Source organism: Tympanuchus pallidicinctus, unplaced genomic scaffold (genome assembly GCF_026119805.1).
Source record: "Tympanuchus pallidicinctus isolate F22 unplaced genomic scaffold, pur_lepc_1.0 scaffold5, whole genome shotgun sequence".
NCBI classification, from domain to species: Eukaryota; Metazoa; Chordata; class Aves; order Galliformes; family Phasianidae; genus Tympanuchus; species Tympanuchus pallidicinctus.
The window spans coordinates 54,864,196-54,885,702 of record NW_026294769.1 but is presented as its reverse complement, the minus strand read 5'-3'; the positions used below and the strand labels follow the sequence as shown (position 1 = coordinate 54,885,702).

Below are 21,507 nucleotides of genomic sequence, written 5' to 3'. Positions count from 1 at the left end.
TCTTGGTCAGGAAAAATTAACAGGAAAGTCCTCAGCAAATGAGTTCAAAAGTAAGTGAATTGGGTCGATTCTCAAATCTTCCCATATCTGCCTTGTTTCCCTCCCTTCCCCACGTACGTGTCGTATTCCACATAATCGCAGAACTGTAAGGGCTGGAAGGACCTCTAGAGATCAAGTCCAACCTCCCTGCCAAAGTAGGCTGCATACACCAGGTTGCACAGGGAGGCATCCAGCCAGGTCTTGAATATCTCCATTTAATCCAACAATGGACCTCAACATTAATAATTATGAAGTTAAGTTACACTAAATTCTCCCTGCAGCAAAAGAACTCCACAAAACATTCATTTATTCCCCCAAGGATTTTTTCAAACAAAACTGTGGCTGTGGGAATTAAGTTACCGACTGATACTTAGGAAGACAAAATCATCAACTGATTCATATTTAATTTATTACTTCAACAAATCAAGCCGAATCGTTAAGATTCCTGAATCAAGAATAGATTACATTTTTATTTGTAGTCTCATTTTAGGTTTATGTTAACAACTGGTAAATATTTGTACCATGCTCAGATTAAACTACAGTGCATTACTGTAAATTCACTTTCAAGCTGCTTAACTCAAGAATGGCTAGAAGTTTAGGGTTACCATTAACAAAAAGAAGCCCAACCAGCAACAAAACCAAGTAACCACCCTTCCCCAGTCAAATTAAATATCTTTCTCTCCATTCTCATACATTTTATAGGTTATATGACTGCTTCAACCTCCATAAACCCTATTGCAAAATGAAGAAAGCCTTGGTCCCAGCACACTCCATACAAAAATAAAACATTACACAGAATCAAAATATTCCCACTTACAACAGAAAATGTATGCTGACCCACCAAGAGCAATTTACATTCAAAAAGCTTATTATCTTTCAAAAAGACAGTTTCCTCTCTCAGAATAGAGAGAAATAGATATGCTTTCCAATTTAAGAGCTTTAGTTGCTGTAATTTTAAAATTATGCAGCTGGACTATCAAATATTTGCATTTCATTTAAACAGAGCTTTTCCACCAACACACCTTACCTGCTGGCTGTGCTAGAATTGTCCACTTAATTCTATTCCACTGTAGCCACACATTTTCAGACTCAAGGAATGGTAAAAGCCACTTGCTACATATACACCCCAGAGGGCACATGCTTGTATGTGAACAGTGATCTGGAAAGCTACAATTTATCAGCCATCTCATCAGAAGATTTCTAAAATGAAAATTTGTTATTTTGTTTCAGAACCCTTATAGCACTGAGGTGAAAAACAGGCTTCTCAGATATAGAATATAATGGTGACATGCATGTTACTGTCAGAAATCCTGCACAATGTGGACATCAGAAGTAATACCAGGTTTAAGTATCAGTTATTCCCATTAATAATGCTACAAAGCTTTCCAATCGTTTCATATTCCTCAAGGTTCAGAAATACTTCTTCAATGGCCTAGCAGAAAGGCCATAGGAGACATAATACATACTTTGGTGTATTTTGCATTCTACTGAACTTCATTGATACTTAAACCTCAATACTAAGTCTTGCAAATCTGTACTGTAAAGATGCTGGAGTTCTCAGCAAAACAAGCCCTTTTTTATCTGCTGGCTGGCTGTATAACATATAAAGCAACCCTGTCAAGCTAACAAAACCCAGTGCTTCTCCACAGCCTGTAGCTAGTGAAAAATCCCCTCGAGTTACATATCCCAAGAGAGTTCTGCAGCAATGGGAAGTAACATCCGGGAGAGTGCCTGACCAAAGACCTAGAATGAGGTCTTTACATTCCTCAGTTGTTTCTTTCTCTGGAACACTGGGAGGGTTGCTTTCTTGGGCCTTCAAATTATCTTCCTCTTTCTTCTTCTTCTTCTTTTCTTTTAGCTTCTGTACCTTGTGCTTGAATATGTCACGATGCTTGGGTTCTTGAGGACCACAGAAGAGTCTGTCCTTGCTTAAGTGCAGTAAATCATCTTCTGTTGGGATGCAAATCATGGCATGTAATTCAGGGTTCCCCTTCCTCAGGAGAGACAAGTTGACCCATACCAGAGCCCTGGGATAGCTCATCAAGATTGGCAAAAGGACATCTTCAGTCATTTCCTTTCCTCCAAGCTGAGAAACAAGGCGAGGCCGCCGATCTTTTCCAGAAGTGGGGTAACACCAGGCTGATAACTGCATTAGTAATTTCTCACTCCTATTAACAAGTTTTAAAAAGAAACAAAAAAGATAGTTATTAATAAATACTACAACAGAAATCCAGAAAGCCACTTATTTGATTAAAGAAGCCTTAGGGCTTCCTGTAACCTTTCAAGCTGATGTCTCTAACTCTCAGCGTAAGAAGAACACGGGCAGGTGAAATTCATGTGTTAGGAGGCTACTTGTTCTGAAGACATGAATATCACTCAGCTTATTAAAGCTTGTTTTGATCACAAAAGCTGTATAACCTTCAGTGACACAATTCAGTTCTGAATTGCCAATATTTCTTCCCCTGATGACTACTTAAAAATGAAAAGATCTGCATTCAGGCACTTTCCAAACACTGTTGGCACCCACATATGTTACAGTGAAATACACGAGATTCTATCCTCTCTGCAGACCATCTGAGACAATGCATTAGAAAAGAGAACATGTGCTGATATGCACTGCAAGTTTTAAATCACAAATACGGCCCTCTAAACTCTACACACGTAGAAGCAGACAGAGCACATCAACTCCAAGAAGGTGCTAAATTCAAGCCTGTCGTATTTAAGACAATTCCTTACTTCCTCTACTCATGGTGTTTGTTTGAGGAAACTAGGACTTCTACTCAACAGTAAAATTACTTAATCTCCTCCTCAGTGTATCTGAACCAAATCTTTCTCTAAACAAGGCTGAGCCATTCCTTTTCCTAATTCAATTATTCCTAATAAATAATACATCACGTGCTTGTACCTTTTGACATACCTGAGAACAATAAAGTCACTTCTCATAGTTTCACCTCTCTCACCAAAATCTTGGGTGTCTGTATCACCCTCTGTCTTTATAGAATCTTCAGAGCTTATTTCCATGGTCTCCTCTACCTCACCAGTCTCAGGGGAAGCTTCTTTCACCACTTCTGGTTTGGGGTCACAAAAGCCATGTCCTTCAGTTGCACAGTGCTCAGCATGTGGGGAAGAACGATGCACAAATTCTTCTGAAGCTTTCATTCTTCCTTCCCAGCTCTTCACCAGTTGCCCCCAAGGACAGATGAAGGGGGACAGAGTGCCCAGTTTGACATAATTCGCCCTTTTTGCAGGTGGACGTCTAAGCAATAAATCAAGTATGAAAAAGATTTATATCCAGCAATCTTATTTCAAATTGGCACTTAGAAAGGCTAGCTGTCTACTTTGTCATGCCGTTTTAACTGTAAACAAGCATTTAAAACAGAAAGTTAGTTGTGCATTCAGTAATCTCACCAATAATTCTCAAGTTATACTTCTAGACAACACTAATATATCTTTGCCTTCTATATCCTTTCAGTGATGCTGAATACTACTGACAGTACCATCATTTTTTCTGAAATTCTACTTGTAGCTGGAAGGGGAACTGATACCAGTTTGTTCAGAAGACACTTCCAGATGCCCCATAAGCATGGTACTGCATTGACTGCAAGGCAAACAAAGGCAAACTTCTACCTTCTCTCTAAGTAGCTGAGAAGATTGCCTGAAATAACTTTATTTTTTACTCAGTCTTGTAACTGAGCTTCAGTCTGGAAATAGAAGGTTTTAGTTCATTGATTGACCTGATTAGCAAAACTTTTCTTGACTATATTTATTGACATAGTACTTTAAAAACAATGGTGAAAGACCTTCCTGAAGTCCAAGTCTAAATGAATGCAACAACAGATAACAAAGGGACTATCTGAAGCACTGCAGTTGGTTTTTTTCTTCCATTCTTGTAGTCAAAGTTAATGTTACCGTTTGAATTTGTCAAGAAGACAGCTTTCCAGTTCTTTGGCAAACTGCATTCCCGCCGGGCAATCAGGGAAATCATCTGGAGTGTGAGGTATTCTTTGATACTCAGAATGTTTTGAAGCCTCTTGCAAGCCACCAACTCGTACACCTCGATAGATCTGTTATAAAAATCAATCCCCCCCCCAAAAGCAATATTTGTATTGATTCCTGCTTCCTAACTGAAATGAAACATTAATACTGTTGAAGCCATTGCTGTAGAAAATGGAAAGTCTGTAATTTCAGCTTTAAAAAAAAAAAAAAAAAAGTTAAGGTTTTCACAGTTCTAAATGATAACTTCAATAAAAACATTGCTTCTCTTTAAGCTTAAATTTTGAAAAATAATCAACTAAAATAAACAGAATTTCACAGCTTCTCATCTTGTATGTTCCAGAAACATGCTATTAACTCAATAGTCACTCTCCAACTAATTTGAACTGTACAACAGGTAACACTGCAGTTATTTCCCCTCTATATTCAGCAATGTTAAGAGCAGAAAGGCACTACATCAACTATCTAACATTCAAAGCAGGATACCCGTAAGAGTGCCCAAGGTACAGTCAGACTAGCTTCAATCACACTTCAAGCTCCCCTTCCAAATCAAAGGCAGCTAAACTGTTGACAGAATGGCAGAGATAGCCAAGCTGGAAGCAGACTAGCAACTGGCACCAAATCATTTACCATTACAGCCATACGCTCTTAGAAACACAAAATCAAACAGCTATCACATCAGCTTTCTCTTCTTACCCTCTTCTCTCATTTCCTGCTTCAAACTGCCATATGGGCACAGTTATACTCAAAAGAAGATACAGAAAGCTATTGTTTATTTATTTTTAAGATTTTAAGACCAAGACTGTCATCAACCAGTTCATAAATTCTCTTTACAGTGGGATTTTGATACTGTGATGGTTTGATTACACAATGTGAAGTATGCTTAAAATGGTGTTTCAGACCAAATGGTATCATTTGTTAGATTTACTTGCCATTTGTAATGAATGTTACTTACAAAAGGAATCCAGAAAGCCATGCCCCAGCCCTTTGGGAGACAGATATCCCAGCCACTCCCCCATCCTGGTCGATCTTCTCCAGCCATTTTTCCTGGCTGCTGCACCAACAGTATAGGAATTTTAGATTCACAAGGACCCAAATCAAGCTGAGATCCAGGTACCAGTAACTGGGCTCTCATTTTGTTTAATTCCTAAGAAGGAGAATTTCCCATAAGTTAGTAAGCTTTTCCCCTTTTCCGCATATCCTTCCAACAGTAACACTCTACACTTTTGAACTGACTTTCATTGAGGCATGAAAAAAAAAAACCTTTAGAAAAAGCACTTCAGAACCCTTCGCCTCCCATCCCTTTAAATTTCCATTGTCCTTGATGGAGGGAAGGTACTGGAACATCAAGTCCAAAGATGTACAGATGATGAAAAAAAGTAATCATTCCAACTTGGTATTTATAGACCTGTGCACAAGACTGTACTGAGCACATGCTTTCAGACAGTCTGTCAATACAAAGGGAAAATCCAAACTATATCCAGGTAGATGAAAAGAGTATTTTGTCATGAATCAATTTCACAGAAAGCATGCAGGTACCAAGGCTTTGTCAATCATCAGTTGTTGCATTTCATTGTACTGCATTACAAATACATGCATGGGGAAAAACAAAACAAAACAAAAAAAACCCAGAACACCAGACTGCAACTGCAGATGTCTCTTCATGTCTCTTTTACACCAGTTGTTCTGTAAGCTAAATTATATATTTCACAAGAGGAAGAACGTATGAAGATTGTTATTCATTACTGTAATATTGAGGAAGTATTCTGCTTTTTTTACACTATGACAGACAGTTTGAAAGAGCACAAAACCAATTTGCAGCAAGAGAGCATTTCGAGAAATGTTTCTGCCACACAAACATTTTCTCCTTGATTACAATGATGTCAAAAGTTTATCACCTCTAGAGGCAAAATTACCTTTTTGCCAGTATATTTGTGGGTTGTCCCTCCATTGCCAATGTAAATGTCAAATTTTGAATCTGCAGAAGTGCACTTCAAACTGTCAACAAATCACAGATGTCTAGAATGACCACAACAGTGTACTGCAGTTCAGAACCAGAGGGATCTACTCTGTCTCATCTTTTTCTTGTCAGGAGAATTCTCTTGATTATGATTGAGGAGTAAATGGACAGGGCATCTCGGTGGCACTTCATCCCTTTTAAGTGCTATGTGAGTCAAAGTGATGCAGGAAAACCCAATTTCAAATCTCTCAGAAAAATAAAACCACAATTATTTAGTTCAGTGGACAATCCAGTAAAGCTTTCTTTTAACTGGATACTAAGAACTGCTATACAAGAGTATCACATAAAGGCTACAGAACGGACACTTCAACTCAGTCGTGTGCTAATACTACATTAGGAGACTGCTGCTCTTGCATTTATACAAGTTTCAAGATTTTCACTATATGGACCATTAGCCATTTTCTCCATGGCAATCCACCTCATCAGTTACCTGCTCTGAGATTTTATTTTCAGTGACGTTCTTACAGATGTCCTGGTCCCAGATAAAGCTGTGAGCACACTCAGCAGGTACACCCTCCAGGTACAGCTGCCTAACTTTATCATTATCTACAAAAGAAGAGAACCTTCAAACAAAACTCAAATTTTCAAAACCCCTAATGAGCACAATGAGCAAACTAAATGAGTTAAGAACACAGACTATTTAAAATGTGATCATGGAATGTCTTACCTTAACATATGTTTTTCCAAATACAAAGCATGAGATAAACTACCAGTTACTTTTAGAAGGATTAACCTGGCATTCCCACACAGACAGACAGGTGTTTCTTAGTAAACATGACATCACCTTTGGCAATGCAAGTTTTAATGCCATTGTTAATATTCTGGACTTGGACCTGTCAGGAAAAGTATTAAGTTCACCAACTTTGGTAAAAATCATAAAGAACAACTTTTCAAAGCTTGGACTAAGTCTACCTAAGCAAACTTACAGGACAAATAAAGATGCCCTTTAAAAAATGCACAGACAAGAAACATTTCTATGGGTATGACTACCATGCAACACTTACTTAGCACTAACTTCCCACTCTCTGGATTTTTTCAGGCTTTGCAGTACAAGGAAGACATGTATTGTGTAAGTTTGCACAGTCCAACAACTGTGTGCTTGCTGAAGATGAGTAAGACTTCCAGCTTTAAAACTCATCAATAGGGCATTAAAACTAATTCTGCTTCAACTCCTCAGTTCAAACAAAATAAAGAAAACATATACCTACCTTTTGTACTCTGTGGATTAAAAGCATTCAGCATTCAGTACCTAGCATGCAATATCAATGCATATCAATCCATGTTTTAAGTAAAATAAACTTCACAAATAAAAAACTACAACGAAGCTGTTAATATTTCTGTGGCTAAAACTTACAGGGACTGCTTTGTCATCTAAGTGGTCTTGCATGTTAGAGGAACACAATATTTCTTGCTTGTTTTTAAATAACAATCTTTTGAATGAACTCAGGTAATTTTTCTCAGTTAGCATGGACAAAGAATTGCAGTACAGAAGATATGAATTATTAAGTTGTCCTAGCAATAGGATAGGTACTGCCAAACATAATTGCAATAATGTTTGTAACCATTTGTATATGATTTAAAGTTGTCCATCCTACAAGTTGTAAAACCCTCAGAAACATTACATGTAGCAGCTTTCCTGAGTTTGACAGTGCTATTAAGATGACACCTGCTAAGCATTCTTGTTTAAAGAACATACGTTCCTTAGAATTCCTATACTGCAGAGCATGAGTATTTTTCTTCCACTTTAAAGAGCCCTTTAATGCCTGTCTCTTTCCATTCCCACAGCCCACCCAATGTTCTCCTCACCCTAAAATCTCTAACGTCGTACACTGTTTTTCTTTCATTCACATTCAACCTGGAGAATTTTACCTCTCTACAAAACATACTCCAATTCAAACTGCTGCCCTTTCATTTTCTTTAGTTCACCTTCAAAGAATGCTGGGGAAATAAACCTACTGATGAGTAAGTTGCTAATGATGCAGCAAATAAGATGCTACAGCTAGTACAGGAAACACTAAGCACACAAACTACTGTGCCTATTACTATGCACACAGAAGTCAGCAAGAACCATCATATTACCTACTTCTGTTGATGCCAATGGCTGGTGCTCAGGAAACACAGGGAAAGAAAAGAAGGTTTCATTCTGTTTCCAACAGTTGTTCTGAGATTACCTTAGCAGTGCTAAAAGACAGGCCTAAGATTAAGAGTGCATCTGTTTGAATTTTTTCCATCCCTCTCTGAGGAGCAGCAGTAGCAGAAGCAGAAACATAAACACCATTAGGGAGTAGTTTCAGAGCATGTATGCAGGTAGCACCAGAAGAGCCAATGTAAGAGGCCAGATATGCAAACTTCTGCAAGAATGTGTTTACTGGCAAAGACTCAGGCTCTGTGTTTGCAGAAGGAACTTTAGCTCACCTGTCTTTCATGATGCATTCTCCTCTGCATTTAATTCACTGACTGTTTAGAGGTTCCTACAGACCCCATGTTGAGCAGTAAAACGTGCTAAGACAGTAGCAGCAAACCAAAACAACAGAAGAGGACTTTAAAAGGAGAGAAGACTAATGCTAATTTGCAATCGTGTAAGCACTGACCACTCCAGAAGGCATAAGCTGCTAAAAAGGCAGTAAACAGCGATTTACTCATAAACTCTCTATCTTGCAGCCTAAAGAAATTAGGACAGCTCTGGGTTAAATTCCCATCAGCACGTGCCCTTTGTGCATATGCATTCGGGAGTACGCCTAAGTGGGAAAGACTGAAATGTCTTCTGATTTCATAACACATCATCCACAGAGGGAAAAAGTACACAAATGTATTTTACAATGTTCAGAAAAAAACAAGGAGGATGGAGGAAATAGATTTCATTTCATAGATTTCATGTATGACAACCCACAGGCTAAGAAGGCTGTAACTTACCTAAACCACTTGCACATTTGACAAATAATGCGTCTTCAAAGTAAACATATGTTAAGAAAAGCAATTAACTTCTACATAACATTAAAAAATAAGAGAGATTAAAACAAATATGGGATCTGCTAAGATAAGCAGTACCATTTCAAACTTAACATTAATACCAATAGTATTTGAATAACCAAGAAACAAAAAAGGGAAAAACATTACATACAGCAAGAATGAAGGACCAGTCACATTACTCACACAAAGATCATCTTGTCATACTACCACAACTGAGTAAGGTTACATTAAAACCAGGATTCAGAAAGTTTATGTAATTCTAGTGCTCACAAAATGATTTGCTCAAGGGGAAAATTAAAACCAACTCAGTGAAATTACAGACCTCATCTTCCGTCAGGGGACCAACTATCTAGAAGAGAAACCTAACTTTCTTTGTGGGTGTTATTGTGGAAACATTGGTAGTACTGCTGCTGTACTAACATATACAACTTGCCAATATTAAATTCCTTTTTTTCTTTTTTTTGGTTAAAACAAACTGCCCTTCATACATTTGAAGAATTCCTTTCCTGGTATCTACTGGGCAAAAGAACCAACGGAACCAGACAGAACCGGATGTAAAAAATGATGGTAAAACTGCTAAACTGAATTAGAATATCTCTGGTAATGTGTTGCTTTTGATGAAATTCTTGCTGGATATTCTAATAATCTGACATCAATAGAGTCAATAATAGAGTGCTATGGAGGAATGCAACACTAAGATCAGTGTGTAGTATTGTCATTCCAGACATTCATCGGGAGCCTACAGAGAGGAGGGGAATCAACTCTTTGAAAGGGTTGATATGTGTAGGACGAGGGGAAATGGTTTTAAGTTGAGGGAGGGGAGATTTAGGTTGGATGTCAGGGGGAAATCCTTTACCCAGAGAGTGGTGAGGTGCTGGAACAGGCTGCCCAGAGAGGTTGTGGATGCCCCATCCCTGGAGGTGTTCAAGGCCAGGTTGGATGGGGCCCTGGACAGCCTGGTCTAGCATTAAATGGGGAGGCTGGTGGCCCTGCATGTGGCAGGGTAGTTGGAGATTCATGATCCTTGAGGTCCCTTCCAACCCTGGCCATTCTGTGATTCTGTGATTCATGGCTTACATTCTTCACCTAGAGGTGATCTTTTTGCACAGAATGACCTTCAACAGCTTCTCCTCCATTTAACGAATGGATTTTTGATTGCCTGCAAAACTGCCAGGCAATCAAGTAGGTTGACAGGAAAAAAAATAAATAAATACAGTTGATTTATAGAGGCAGGGAAAATTGCAATAAGATCACATGACCTAACAAGATCACAAGCTGCACATACTTCCTTGTCCTGAAATAGAATACAGTGGGAAGAAATCGTAATGCTTGCATAGAGGGAACTGATCAGATTATATATCTATTCTGCCTTCTGTATGCATTTTGCACAGTAACTCATTACGCCTAGGCTTCCTTTTATTAATACTGATGCATCTTTTCTTTAAAAAACAATAAAAAAAACAGGAATCAAATGCAACTGAAAGCTTTCCCCAGCCTAGAAAATCACGTAAGGATGTGAATCCAATATGGATTGATTTTCTAGAAGTATTGGGAAAAAAAACAAAAAAAACCAAACAACTTCTCTCAACTACTTGAACAAATAAGCCTATTAAGGCGAGATATTGCACTGGTAGTAGCTGTCACAGTCAATTACAAAATTAAGATAGGAACAACAGGCTTGGGAGAGTAGTAATAGCTTCTCTCTTCAACACTAAGGAATATCAATGAGGCACAGAGAAGACTGGCAGTTACACCTCAGTTCTAAGGTTCCTAGATAAGAGAGATGAACTACCATGCCATAAGATTTCCCCACTATATAATGTAATAGGTACATAGGAGATTCTGAATAATCCTCTGAGTCTTCCCACACAGTATTAAGAAGTCACTCAGGTGGGAAATTACCTCCTTACTGCTCCTTGTAGAAAGACTATTCTTTTCTACTCTCTTACCACAACGCTCTTTTTATTTCCTGTTGGAAGGAAGCTGTATTATCCTTCACTCTTCTGCCTATTTCTAACTGATCTGACAGTGCTGCACTTGTGCAACACCAAGTCCTTTAGCAGAACTCAAATTAGAAGGCATTGTATGCAGTTTACATTTTCTTATTTGCTGTTCAAGGACTTTCTCCCTCACCTGAAGTCAGAAAAGGCAGATACAGTATTAAGTTTATGATAAAAGAAAAAAACAAAATAAAACACCAACTCAACTCAGAAAGGAACCAGAAAGCAAAACCAGCTTAGCTTTTCTGACTATGTGGTTTACAAGATTTCTTGCAAGCTGAAGGATAACCACAAACAGAAAGATTTGGAGATGGCTGTTTTTAGCAAATCAAAATACAAAAGGTGTAAGTAACTTCTTTCCCTTGACTCCCTGTCATACATTATTACCTCTCTATCACAGCCCTACATCGTGGGGGAGGATCACCTTTGCCAGAGGGAGAAAAACTACTACATGGCATTTCAACGCTTAGAAGACTTCAGCTCATCTCACCTCCTTGAACATATTTTCACAGACATGACAAGCAAAATGAATGGTGACTAATTACTTGTTTTGGTTGCTAACTCCTTTAACAGATCAAACCAGTCTCTGTAAACGAGTGCTATGTAGCTCACCTTACTCCTCAGCAGGAAGGAACCAAAGCAGAGGTCACATATGCAACATTTCCAACATGAATATTCATGACAAGAAAGTAACTGAGCAGAAATGATAATAAACAGGACAGAAGCTGTTTCACAAAGAAAGGTGGGAATAGGAAGACATAAGGAAGTCTGAATAGGAAGAGTTGGTAAGATGGCAACTAAAATCAGTGTTCAACTTGGTTTAAACAAAAGATAAGGGTGTATTATTCTACTATCTTGGAAATACGCAACCAAAGAAACTTCACTTGTCTTGTTTGCTACCTGGCTATTCTGCTTCTCATACTACGTTAGGCAGCCTACGTCCAATCAACCTAAATGTAAATGCATACACTGCACTGTACAGAAATCCCATTTTATTTGTTCTTGCATATTTTTCAAGGAAGTTCAAATCCAACTGATCTTGTATTTTGCACTGAAATGAAAGTCTAAAGTCACTTACGCATCTCCTAGCAATCTAAAATACTAATTTTGCATTTCCCTACAGAGAAATTGCAACATTCAAATACTATAAACCAAACTCTAGAACTGTTTTTGGAGAGAAGAATAGCACCTGGAAGACAACATACCAAATAGAAAGTCACTGAGCAGCTTTTAGCACCTGGTTGGCCTTGCCAGGATTCGAACCTGGATCATCTGTATGGTCAGACAGAGGCTTCCACTGAGCACAAGACCAGCTATGGTGCATGTCCCTCCCTCTCAATTGCTGTTCTAAAACATAGGCAACCTGCGCAATTTTAAGCCTGTTTCTGCTACGACGAGGTATGGGGAAAGAAGAAGGAAACTTCTGAAACCCAATGCTAGAGGAAAACAACAAGAAAAAAAAAAAAAAAAGCAGTGGAAAAGGACAGTAAGTGAAAACAGAAGTGCAGAGAGAAACTGAACTTCATGCCTTTGGCAGTTCCATGCAAGCACAATGTAAGCAAAGCTTTTTACCTTGGTATTTTTCCGGATCTGGAATGGCTTTTGTCTTTTTTTTTGGCAGATTTACTCGAGGATCTCCAACAGTGAGGCCCAGTACTGTACCTGGTGGCATTTCTGATGGTGAACTTATCCCTTTAAAAACACACAAATGAACACTGCCATGAAACCACGAATAAAACTGTGATTACTTTTTTCTGCACTGTTATTCTGTACGTTTTGGCCTGCAGCGATGTGACACCACTGTAAGCCAGAGTAGCAATTCAGAGTACCCGATTCAATATGTTTTGAAAACTCACCAGTGCTTGTTAAAGAAATTTGAAACAAAATTTTTAAAGTTTTACCTCATCTCTGCTTAACAGCCTCATACTGGATAGCTTGAATATAGTTTGAGATTTACCAGTCAGCTCCTTACCTGTTTCAGTGCTAGAAATGAAATGTTTATAAAGACAAGAAACAAAACGGAATATATCTGTTAAGAGTTTGGCCTTCAAAAAGGACTAAAGCTCCATTAAAAAAACAAAAAGTAATGTTTCTCAAGTCTTTGACATGCCACAGTAATTACTTAAGTATACGCTCAAGGGCATCACTCTCTTGATCAAACACAAACTATGCCTTACCAAACTGAAGCCAACTCAGTTGCATGCCAGTTCTGACCACTAGAACTTAAGTTTCCCCTTCCTCCCCTATTGCCCATGCCCAAATACCTTCTAAGAGCTCAAAGATAGCTGTTTGACGATGATGAAGAGATACTTTTTCAGAGACCTTGCAGTTTTCTACCCACCAGTTATTCAGTTTCGACTGTGAATCCACCATCTCCTGGAAAACAACATAATCTAATTAACTCAAGCAGTAATTCAGTAACTTCTAATCATATGAATTCAGTCTGTTCACCTTAATCACTATGGTTGCTTCCTTCAAGTTTCAAATCAAAACCATTTTTTCCTGATGAAGCTTATTCCTACATTTCACTTTACAGTACTCTCCAATAAGCATATTCAGTTTGTATCCCAAAAGTAAACAAAGCAATCCACAATTCTTCCTAACTCTGCAATCAATGACTTTATAGAAAACCAGAGACTTCATGGCCTCCTCAAGTTTGCTGCAAGAAATGCACAAAAAAACCCCACACCCATTAAAACTACACTGATGGAATGTGCTAAGAGGTGGATAGAACACTAAATCCTAGAGAAAGTATGTATTTGATTTAACACACAAATGTTTTCTATACCTTTTATGTCTTGCCCTATAGGGTCCTCTAGCTCGCTGAATGAAAAATATAATATGGTTTCCAAAAAGTACAAATTATTTTTGACCTCTCAATACATCACTGTAGCAAAACCCTTAGAGCCTTAATAGTATCATAGCTTCTATTTTCTTTCTACCCACACCAGAAATCCAGATACAAACTCTTCTTGAGGTCAGCATTAATCAAGAGGCTCACTATAGAGAAGCTAACAGAGTAGAAATATATAGGTTAACCTTTCATAATTAATGTGCTTAATGATTCTTTCTAGCAAGAAGTTTGCACGCTCTAGAATGCTGATATAAATTACAGTAATATCCATCAGGCCATTGTCCTTACTGTTTGGATAGAAGCAGCTTTCAGGGTCTCTGTAAGGACGGAGTGTGATAATGGGCCAATCAGTCGATATCTGAGAATCTCCATTGTTTGATCCCTGCAAGAGAGGGAAGTTTCAGGTGAGTGTACAATTGTACAGCACACAGTTTTCTGTTATGCTATGATCCAGCTACGTTAACAGGTTAAGGGTCACAGTTCCTAACTCTACTATGAACAAACCTGATCACAATGCCAGTAATTTGTGAGACCCAGGAGTAGGACTGGAATGGGTCTCTAGTGCCATCACCAATTATTTTCTTCACTGGCACAGCTTTATCTCCTTCTTTGTCCTCTTTCTTTCTTTTTTTGCCAAGGCTCTGAACAAGATCCATTTGTTCTTCCTCTTGAGTTAGTGTTGCAATTGGCTCAGGAATACAGATCTCCTCAGGCTCTGAACACTGAAAAACTGCTTTCAACTCATTCAGTACGTCCTAAAGAAAAGTGAAAAGTTTGGATTAAGAAAGTAAGCAGTCCAGTTTTATGAGTTAAATTCTAGTGGTTTTGTTTTTCATTTTGGATTATAGGGAATGACCTTCACTCTGTTTAAATCCATGGAGAGCACTGTCACATGCTGAAAGTAATACTGCTGCTAGGGACTTACTGTCACTCAAATTAATGGAAGAAAAAAAAGTGCGCTTGCAATTTAAGTTTAGATTATGACTACTTGTGATGACAGGGACCAAACAGCCTGTCACGGATGGCAGTGGGAAGGAAGCAAAACAGGCACCAACATATTGTGAACAAATCCTCCAAAAAGCGGCAGTAGAAAATTTTTAACAAGCTCACACAAAATACTTCAGTTGCATGCACATTCTGCACAATTTCAATAAGAACAAGACGCAGACAGAAATAGAGTGGAAACCTTTCAGAAGGTACCTGCAGCATAAGAGACAATGCATGAAGAAATTTGAGTTCAACTCTAAAAAGCAGGATACCTGCTTGAGAGCTGGATGCATCCAAATCCATAACTGTCTGTTTTCAGACCCACACCTTGGTTTCCAAATGAATGTAACAGGACCAAGCATGTCCTCAGGATAGCGATCTGCTCGGTAAAGATTCAAGGAACCTTCAAGTCTTCCAGACAGACAACTGGCTGCTCCAAATGTTAATCCTGAAGAAGAAGATGCTTATTGAAAAAACAAAATAACTTCTTATTTAAAAAATAAAAAAATTTAAGAGCCACTGCCATGATGGCACAGCACCACAGGGTGAGCACAGTCCTGGTTCACATGCAATTGGCAGGTTGAACATCTCTGCTTCAGACTATTCAAAAACTTAACCCTACTTCAAACTAGTTAAATCCTTACCTGCATCAACACTACATATTCGAGCAAGTTGTCTCAGAAGCTCATTCTCTTTACCAGTCAACTCCAGACAACAATAATATGATAAATCCTGAAACAAAAGGACAGTGGAAAAGTGAGAACTCTTGAAAGTGAACCTGGCAAGGAGGAGTCAACACAGAGCTTCATAATTTACAATTAAATTTTAGTAAATGAAAAACAACTGCTTGAGTCAAAGAGAAAACATTATTATTGTTATTTTTTAATTAAAGTTTTTTGCTGTAGGACAGCTGTCAGGCATTTCTCATTTGGAGAACAACCTGCCCCTTGAATAAGTAGACCAGAGAGGCTACACAACAAAGTGTCTGCCTTTGGTAGCATCCTTCTCAGCAAGAAGATGCAGGAATTCACTGAATCTCTTAGCTCCTATGGCTGACGATGAAGTATTTCAGCTACAGATACCTTTTTAATACATAAAACTCTTCTTATTCTCTCTGATACTGTCCACCTCTCACAACACTCATGAAATTACTCATTTATCACAGAATCGTTTGAGTTGGAAGGGACCCTTAAAGGTCATCTGGTCCAAATCCCCTGCAGTGAGCAAGGACACCTACTCAGGTCTACCTAAAACCTTCTCCAGGCTGAACAGCCCCAGCTCTCTCAGCAAAAGATATTCCACCCCTAGGACCACTGCTGTGGCCCTCCTCTGGATGCTCTCTAACAGGTCTATGTCTCTCCTGTACCGAAGTCTCCACATCTGGACAGTATAGTCCAGATGAGGTCTCACCAGCACAGAGTAGAGAGGCAGGGTCACCTTCCTCACCTTGCTTTCATAGCTAGCACTTATTAACAGCTGACACAACATTGCTTCAAAGAGACAGAAACATTCATTAGAACTGAAGAGCTGATTACTTCACCTTAGTAAAAGAACAAGGAAAATGCAAATGTGATACCTGGAGAAGGCAGTGATTTGTCATGGCTCGGTAACAAGCCCTGTAGCACTTCTCTGTAGGGCTGTTTCCTAAACAGTATCCCCATTTCTTTACCATATGAAATCTCTTTGCATGCCAAATATGTGTTTCCAGCCAAATATTTTTCCTTTGCCTGCGATTAAACTCTGCTACCAAATTTACGTGGCGTCTTCGGGCTTTGCGGCATTTAGTCTTGGACTGCTCTTTCTTCTGATGTACAACTTTCTCAGCCTGTTTTCAAAAAAGAAAACACTGAAGTAAATCTCAAAAGGAAAAACCTCTTTTGAGGAAAAAGGTTAGCATATATAAGGATACAGGAAGTACTAGCATAATTTATGCTTTATTTTTATGTTAGCTCTCCATGGCTCTCTCTGGACTGAGGATAATAAATAGATGGAAAGAGTATATGCAAGTCCCATCCACACAACTCTACCAAAGGTTAACTTGAACCCATAAACCAGAGTTCTCAGACATTCAGAAACGTACCAGTGAACTGTAAGAACTGCTGCTTTCGTGTGTAAAGCTTTTGTTCAACATCAGCATATTCCTATGAACCAATGAACCAACATCAGGAGAACCTGAAGATGTGAGCTCATACAGAAGCAGCACAGACTCTAAGACTGGCAGATGAGACTGAAGGATACTTACAGTATTTACAGTGTGTAGAAGCCAATATGGTGATGTCAGACAAACTCCCTGATAAAGACCTGATCAAGAATAGAATTACTAAGGGTGAATGGCTGAAGAGGAAGGCTTGTCTCTCAAGGTTTGACTTGTCTTTTTGAGAAAGGGCAGAAAACCCTACTTTTTAGGATGTCCTCTGGGGCCTCACAAAGAAATGGTTGACAGTAGATCACTGGTTTTAAGAATTAGAGTAGAAGAATTAGAACTAGGAGTTAGAACTAGAATTAGAACTGGTTACAAGAATGAGAATGCTAGATCACTGCCAAGCAAAGTAAACATGGAAACAAACCACGATGTAAAGACAGATGTGCACAAAATAATTTTAAAAGTTCCAAGTCACAATCAGAATAATCATTCCACTATAGATCAGGCAATATAAGCCACCAGGTAAATGGTACATAAGTGTGAAGAAAGGCGATCAGAGAAAAAAGGGATGTGGTAACGTGGACAAAAAAAATGTATCTGTCTTCAAGCTTGTGAAGAAGTAAGAGACAGTCGTGGTAAATTTTTGCATCAATATGGTCATATTCAAGGATCTAAGAAAAGGAAGAAAGCACAACAGAACCAGAACAGTCAACTTTGAAGAAACAGACTTCAAACACTGAAAACTAATGGGCTGAACCTATAAAAAAGGAAACAGCTCAGGAGACACAGAGCTCTAAGAAAGCACGAAACAAAACATCCTACATAAAAACACAGTCTTCAAAAAGAGAACCAAAGAGAGAAAACGTGGTTGAAGTAAAACAGTTGCAGCAGGGACCGTTATAGCACCCCAAAAATCCAAGAATCATGCAAAAGTTAAAGCAAGGACTTATCAATGTGAGCACACACACAGAAGTTGGAAATACTATCACGGGAAAGTAGTTAAAAAAGCAGAACACAAATGGATCAAATACAAACATGAAAGAAATCTAAGTTATTTAACAAGGGCAGAGAGTAAACTATGCAAAACAGCCCATGCTGCCTTCCTCCTGAAGAAGGTGCTGTGGATCATCATGACTAACAAATCAAATAGAATGCCTATTGGAGCAATAAAAGCAGACATGCAGGTTATGAAGATCCAATAAACCACACCCTTAGACACACGTGCAGAAGTACTTGATGCAATTTCTGAATCTTCAGGAACTTGAGGAAGAAGGGGCAAGTTTTCAGAGAATTCAAAAAAGGTAAAGCAAGAGGGAAAAAGAATACAAGAAATATGTAAATGAATCAACCTTAATAAGCAGAAAACTTACCAAGCAAATTCAACTGATCACTTTAAGTGTCCAGAGAAAGCAATGAATGCCAAGCATCAGGCAACCACCTTGTAGAGAAAAGCCACTGAACCTTTTCTTTTTTTTTTTTTTTTTAAACACATAGAAATGCCAGGGCATATAAGCAGTAAGTAAATACATAGAAGCATTCTGGCTAAATGATAAGATGCTACTCCAAAATGAGTTTCATGACCAACCAGGAATGGTCTTAAGCTGTATGCAACCTGTCAGCTACTCCACTGTGCTCACCCTGTCTGAGCTATACTCTGCCAGTTATGAACAAGTTGTGTTGGCTTGAGTCCTGCAAAGTCACAGCTCAAAGCAGTGGTGAGCTGCAAGATAGGCAGGTGTTACTGAGGACTCCTACATCACCTGAGACCTTGATACACTACCCAAACAAATGCTCCTGCAGTAGGGGATTTTATCATCATTAGCCCAGTAACTTTTCAAGACATGCAATAATCATGAAGCGAAGAGATAATTGTCAACTACTCTGAGATCTATTAAAATGTAGGTTTTGCATCCAAATGTCAGCCCAAGTTTGTGAGCCTCTGTATATAGGGAAGCTTTGCAGTCAAGCTCAGCTCTCAACAGTAATAAATGCACAGCTGAGCACTGCACAATATCTACGTCCACTGTATAGCTCATCAACTATCATAAAATGCACTTATACCTCTTTTCTGGCAACCTCTTGCAGCCGCCTGGGCAGGCGCTTAATATTGTGACTCATAGCTCGCCTTCGCATGTGCCTGGGCAGAGTCTGGAAGACTAGAGAGTTGGAAGATTTCTGTGCAACTGCTTTCAGCATGGCTTTGATCTCAGCAGCACGAGCTTGAGCAAAGGTAGACACTGGAATGAAAAGAACTCCATCAGAGCACGGCAAACAGCAAAGATAAAAAAAAAAAGGGACAGTGTACATACATTAGTGAACTCCAGCAGTGCACCAGTCTAATAACTTCCAGAGATAAAACCAAGGTATCCTCTACTGCCTCTTATGGATGTAATTTCTGTTCTTCAGATATCCTGAAGCCTACCAATATGTAATGGCAAATACTGAAAGCTGAGGTATAACCAACAAGTTCTACTTGCACAAAGTGCTTCTTTACTATGGCAGCAATGTTTGCATGTATTATTGAGACAGATGGAAAAACTTAATCATGGACAAAACAGGAAGCAATGATGATACTACATACAGTTTTAAAATGATCAAACAAAGAAGTCAGAGGTTGATTTTGTTTAATACTTATGGAAGTGTACTCATTATCATAGCACTACCATAATTTGGAAAACTAATTTGCCTCTTTGCTTTCCTAAACAAACGTTCTGTTAGAAGTTCCTTTAACTCACAACATGAGCATAAACAGTTCCACTGACTACATTAAAAACAGATGGCTGTCAGTGTTCATTTTACTGGTAAACCAAAACCCAAATGCATACCCCTCGTTATAAGGAGTGCAATTTTTCAACTCAGAAGTCTGAAAGGACTCACTGAACAATAGCTGGTAATTCATTTTAGAGCACAAACTTTTCTTTATTTTGTAGAAAATCAGGAAAAACAAAAGACAACACATGTTCACCAAAACATCCTTCTGATTTTTGCTACTGCACAAAATCTAAGACGGACAACAAGCAATTTCTAGCAAGTTGTCCTGGAAACTATGACCTTTTATTATACATACAAACCTGTTATGAATCTAGGCAGTTCTTCAGAAGAACTCTGATGCTCTCCCTGCCATCCTCCCCTTCCTCTGCCTCTCGAGTCTCCTCTATTTTGGTCTTTCCTGTAGGGAGGCCCAGGTGACGGATGCAAAAATTTCTGCTGTTGATACTGCTGCTCAGAACGAACATCTCCTGAAGGATGTAGAAACAAACACAGATAGCAGACATACAAAGTCATCCGGGTACTGGATTGTAAACATAGCTTTATTAAGATTGCATCGGACATTCTTCTGACTATTTAACATATATAACTGAAAATAAGTTATTTTTCATTAAAATTAAAAAAAAAAAAAAAAACAAACCTGCAGCAAGCCAGCAGCAGATCCATGTGCTTTTGCACATTTTGAAAACAGTACCCAATCCATACCTCCCATACTCCATTAAGCCCAAAGGGAAAGACCTGACCAATATAAACATATTACAAAGCATATAAACGGGAGGCCGAATGGCTATTTACAAGGGTAGACAGTGATAGGACAAGGGGAAACATTTTTTAAACTGAGATAGGGGAGGTTTAGGTTAGATATTAGGAGGAAGTTTTTCACACAGAGGGTGGCGACACACTGGAACAGGTTGCCCAAGGAGGCTGTGGATGCCCCATCCCTGGAGGCATTCAAGGCCAGGCTGGATGTGGCTCTGGGCAGCCTGGTCTGCTGGTTGGTGACCCTGCACATAGCAGGGGGTTGAAACCGGATGATCATTGTGGTCCTTTTTAACCCAGGCCATTCTGTGATGATTCTGTGATCAAAATCAGCCTACATGACTGCCATCAGCAGCGACTCTTACTGTTGTCTAGTCAGAGCAAAACTTTCCCCTCTTTCTCTTATTTTTTTCTCCCATAACTTTAGCTAGTTTTTGTCTTTCTGTCTTCAGTAAAGTCACACGCATTTCTGTTGCAGTAATAAAGTAAGCACGGACACGTATGTTGGTGCAGTTACAGTATGCATTTCCTGGTACAGGCAGCTAAATCAGTATCAAAATTAAGCAACAGATACCTAATCACAGAATCACAGAATGGCCCGGGTTGGAAGGACCTCAAGGATCTCCAACCGCCTGCCACAGGCAGGGCCACCAACCTCTACAGCAGGCTGAGTTCCTGGGTTGCATTCAGATAGCTGCGGCCAACGGCTCCGTATCCCGGAGGAGAGGCCGTACCTGGGGCCGAGCAGGCCCTGTTGCCGCCGCCGCCGCCGGGAAAGGACCCCGGCTCGGCAGGGAGCGTGACGCTGGCCGGCTGGTTCCTCATCTTCCTGGCTCGCTTCTTCTCCCTCGCCGCGGACATCTCGGCTGGGATACGGCGCTCAGGTGAACCGTCCCGCACTCCCTCCGACGGGCCTACAGCGCTGCAGGCGATGCGCGGCGCCCCGACCTCGCGCTACACGCGGCCTCCCGAA

General features: G+C 39.4%; 1 protein-coding gene across 1 annotated transcript; it reads right to left on the bottom strand.

The window, feature by feature from the left end:
• Positions 1 to 234: 234 nt before the first annotated feature.
• Positions 235 to 21,507, bottom strand: POP1 (POP1 homolog, ribonuclease P/MRP subunit). Its single transcript, XM_052703285.1, has 15 exons — positions 21,269 to 21,507; positions 20,078 to 20,245; positions 19,068 to 19,243; positions 16,440 to 16,688; positions 15,508 to 15,595; positions 15,136 to 15,311; positions 14,381 to 14,631; positions 14,165 to 14,258; positions 13,287 to 13,398; positions 12,595 to 12,714; positions 6,483 to 6,598; positions 4,988 to 5,179; positions 3,949 to 4,103; positions 2,957 to 3,295; positions 235 to 2,207 (listed from the first exon to the last, which is right to left on the bottom strand). Exons 1-15 carry the CDS (start codon positions 21,393 to 21,395, stop codon positions 1,544 to 1,546), a joined length of 3,027 nt encoding a protein of 1,008 aa, XP_052559245.1. The 5' UTR covers positions 21,396 to 21,507; the 3' UTR covers positions 235 to 1,543.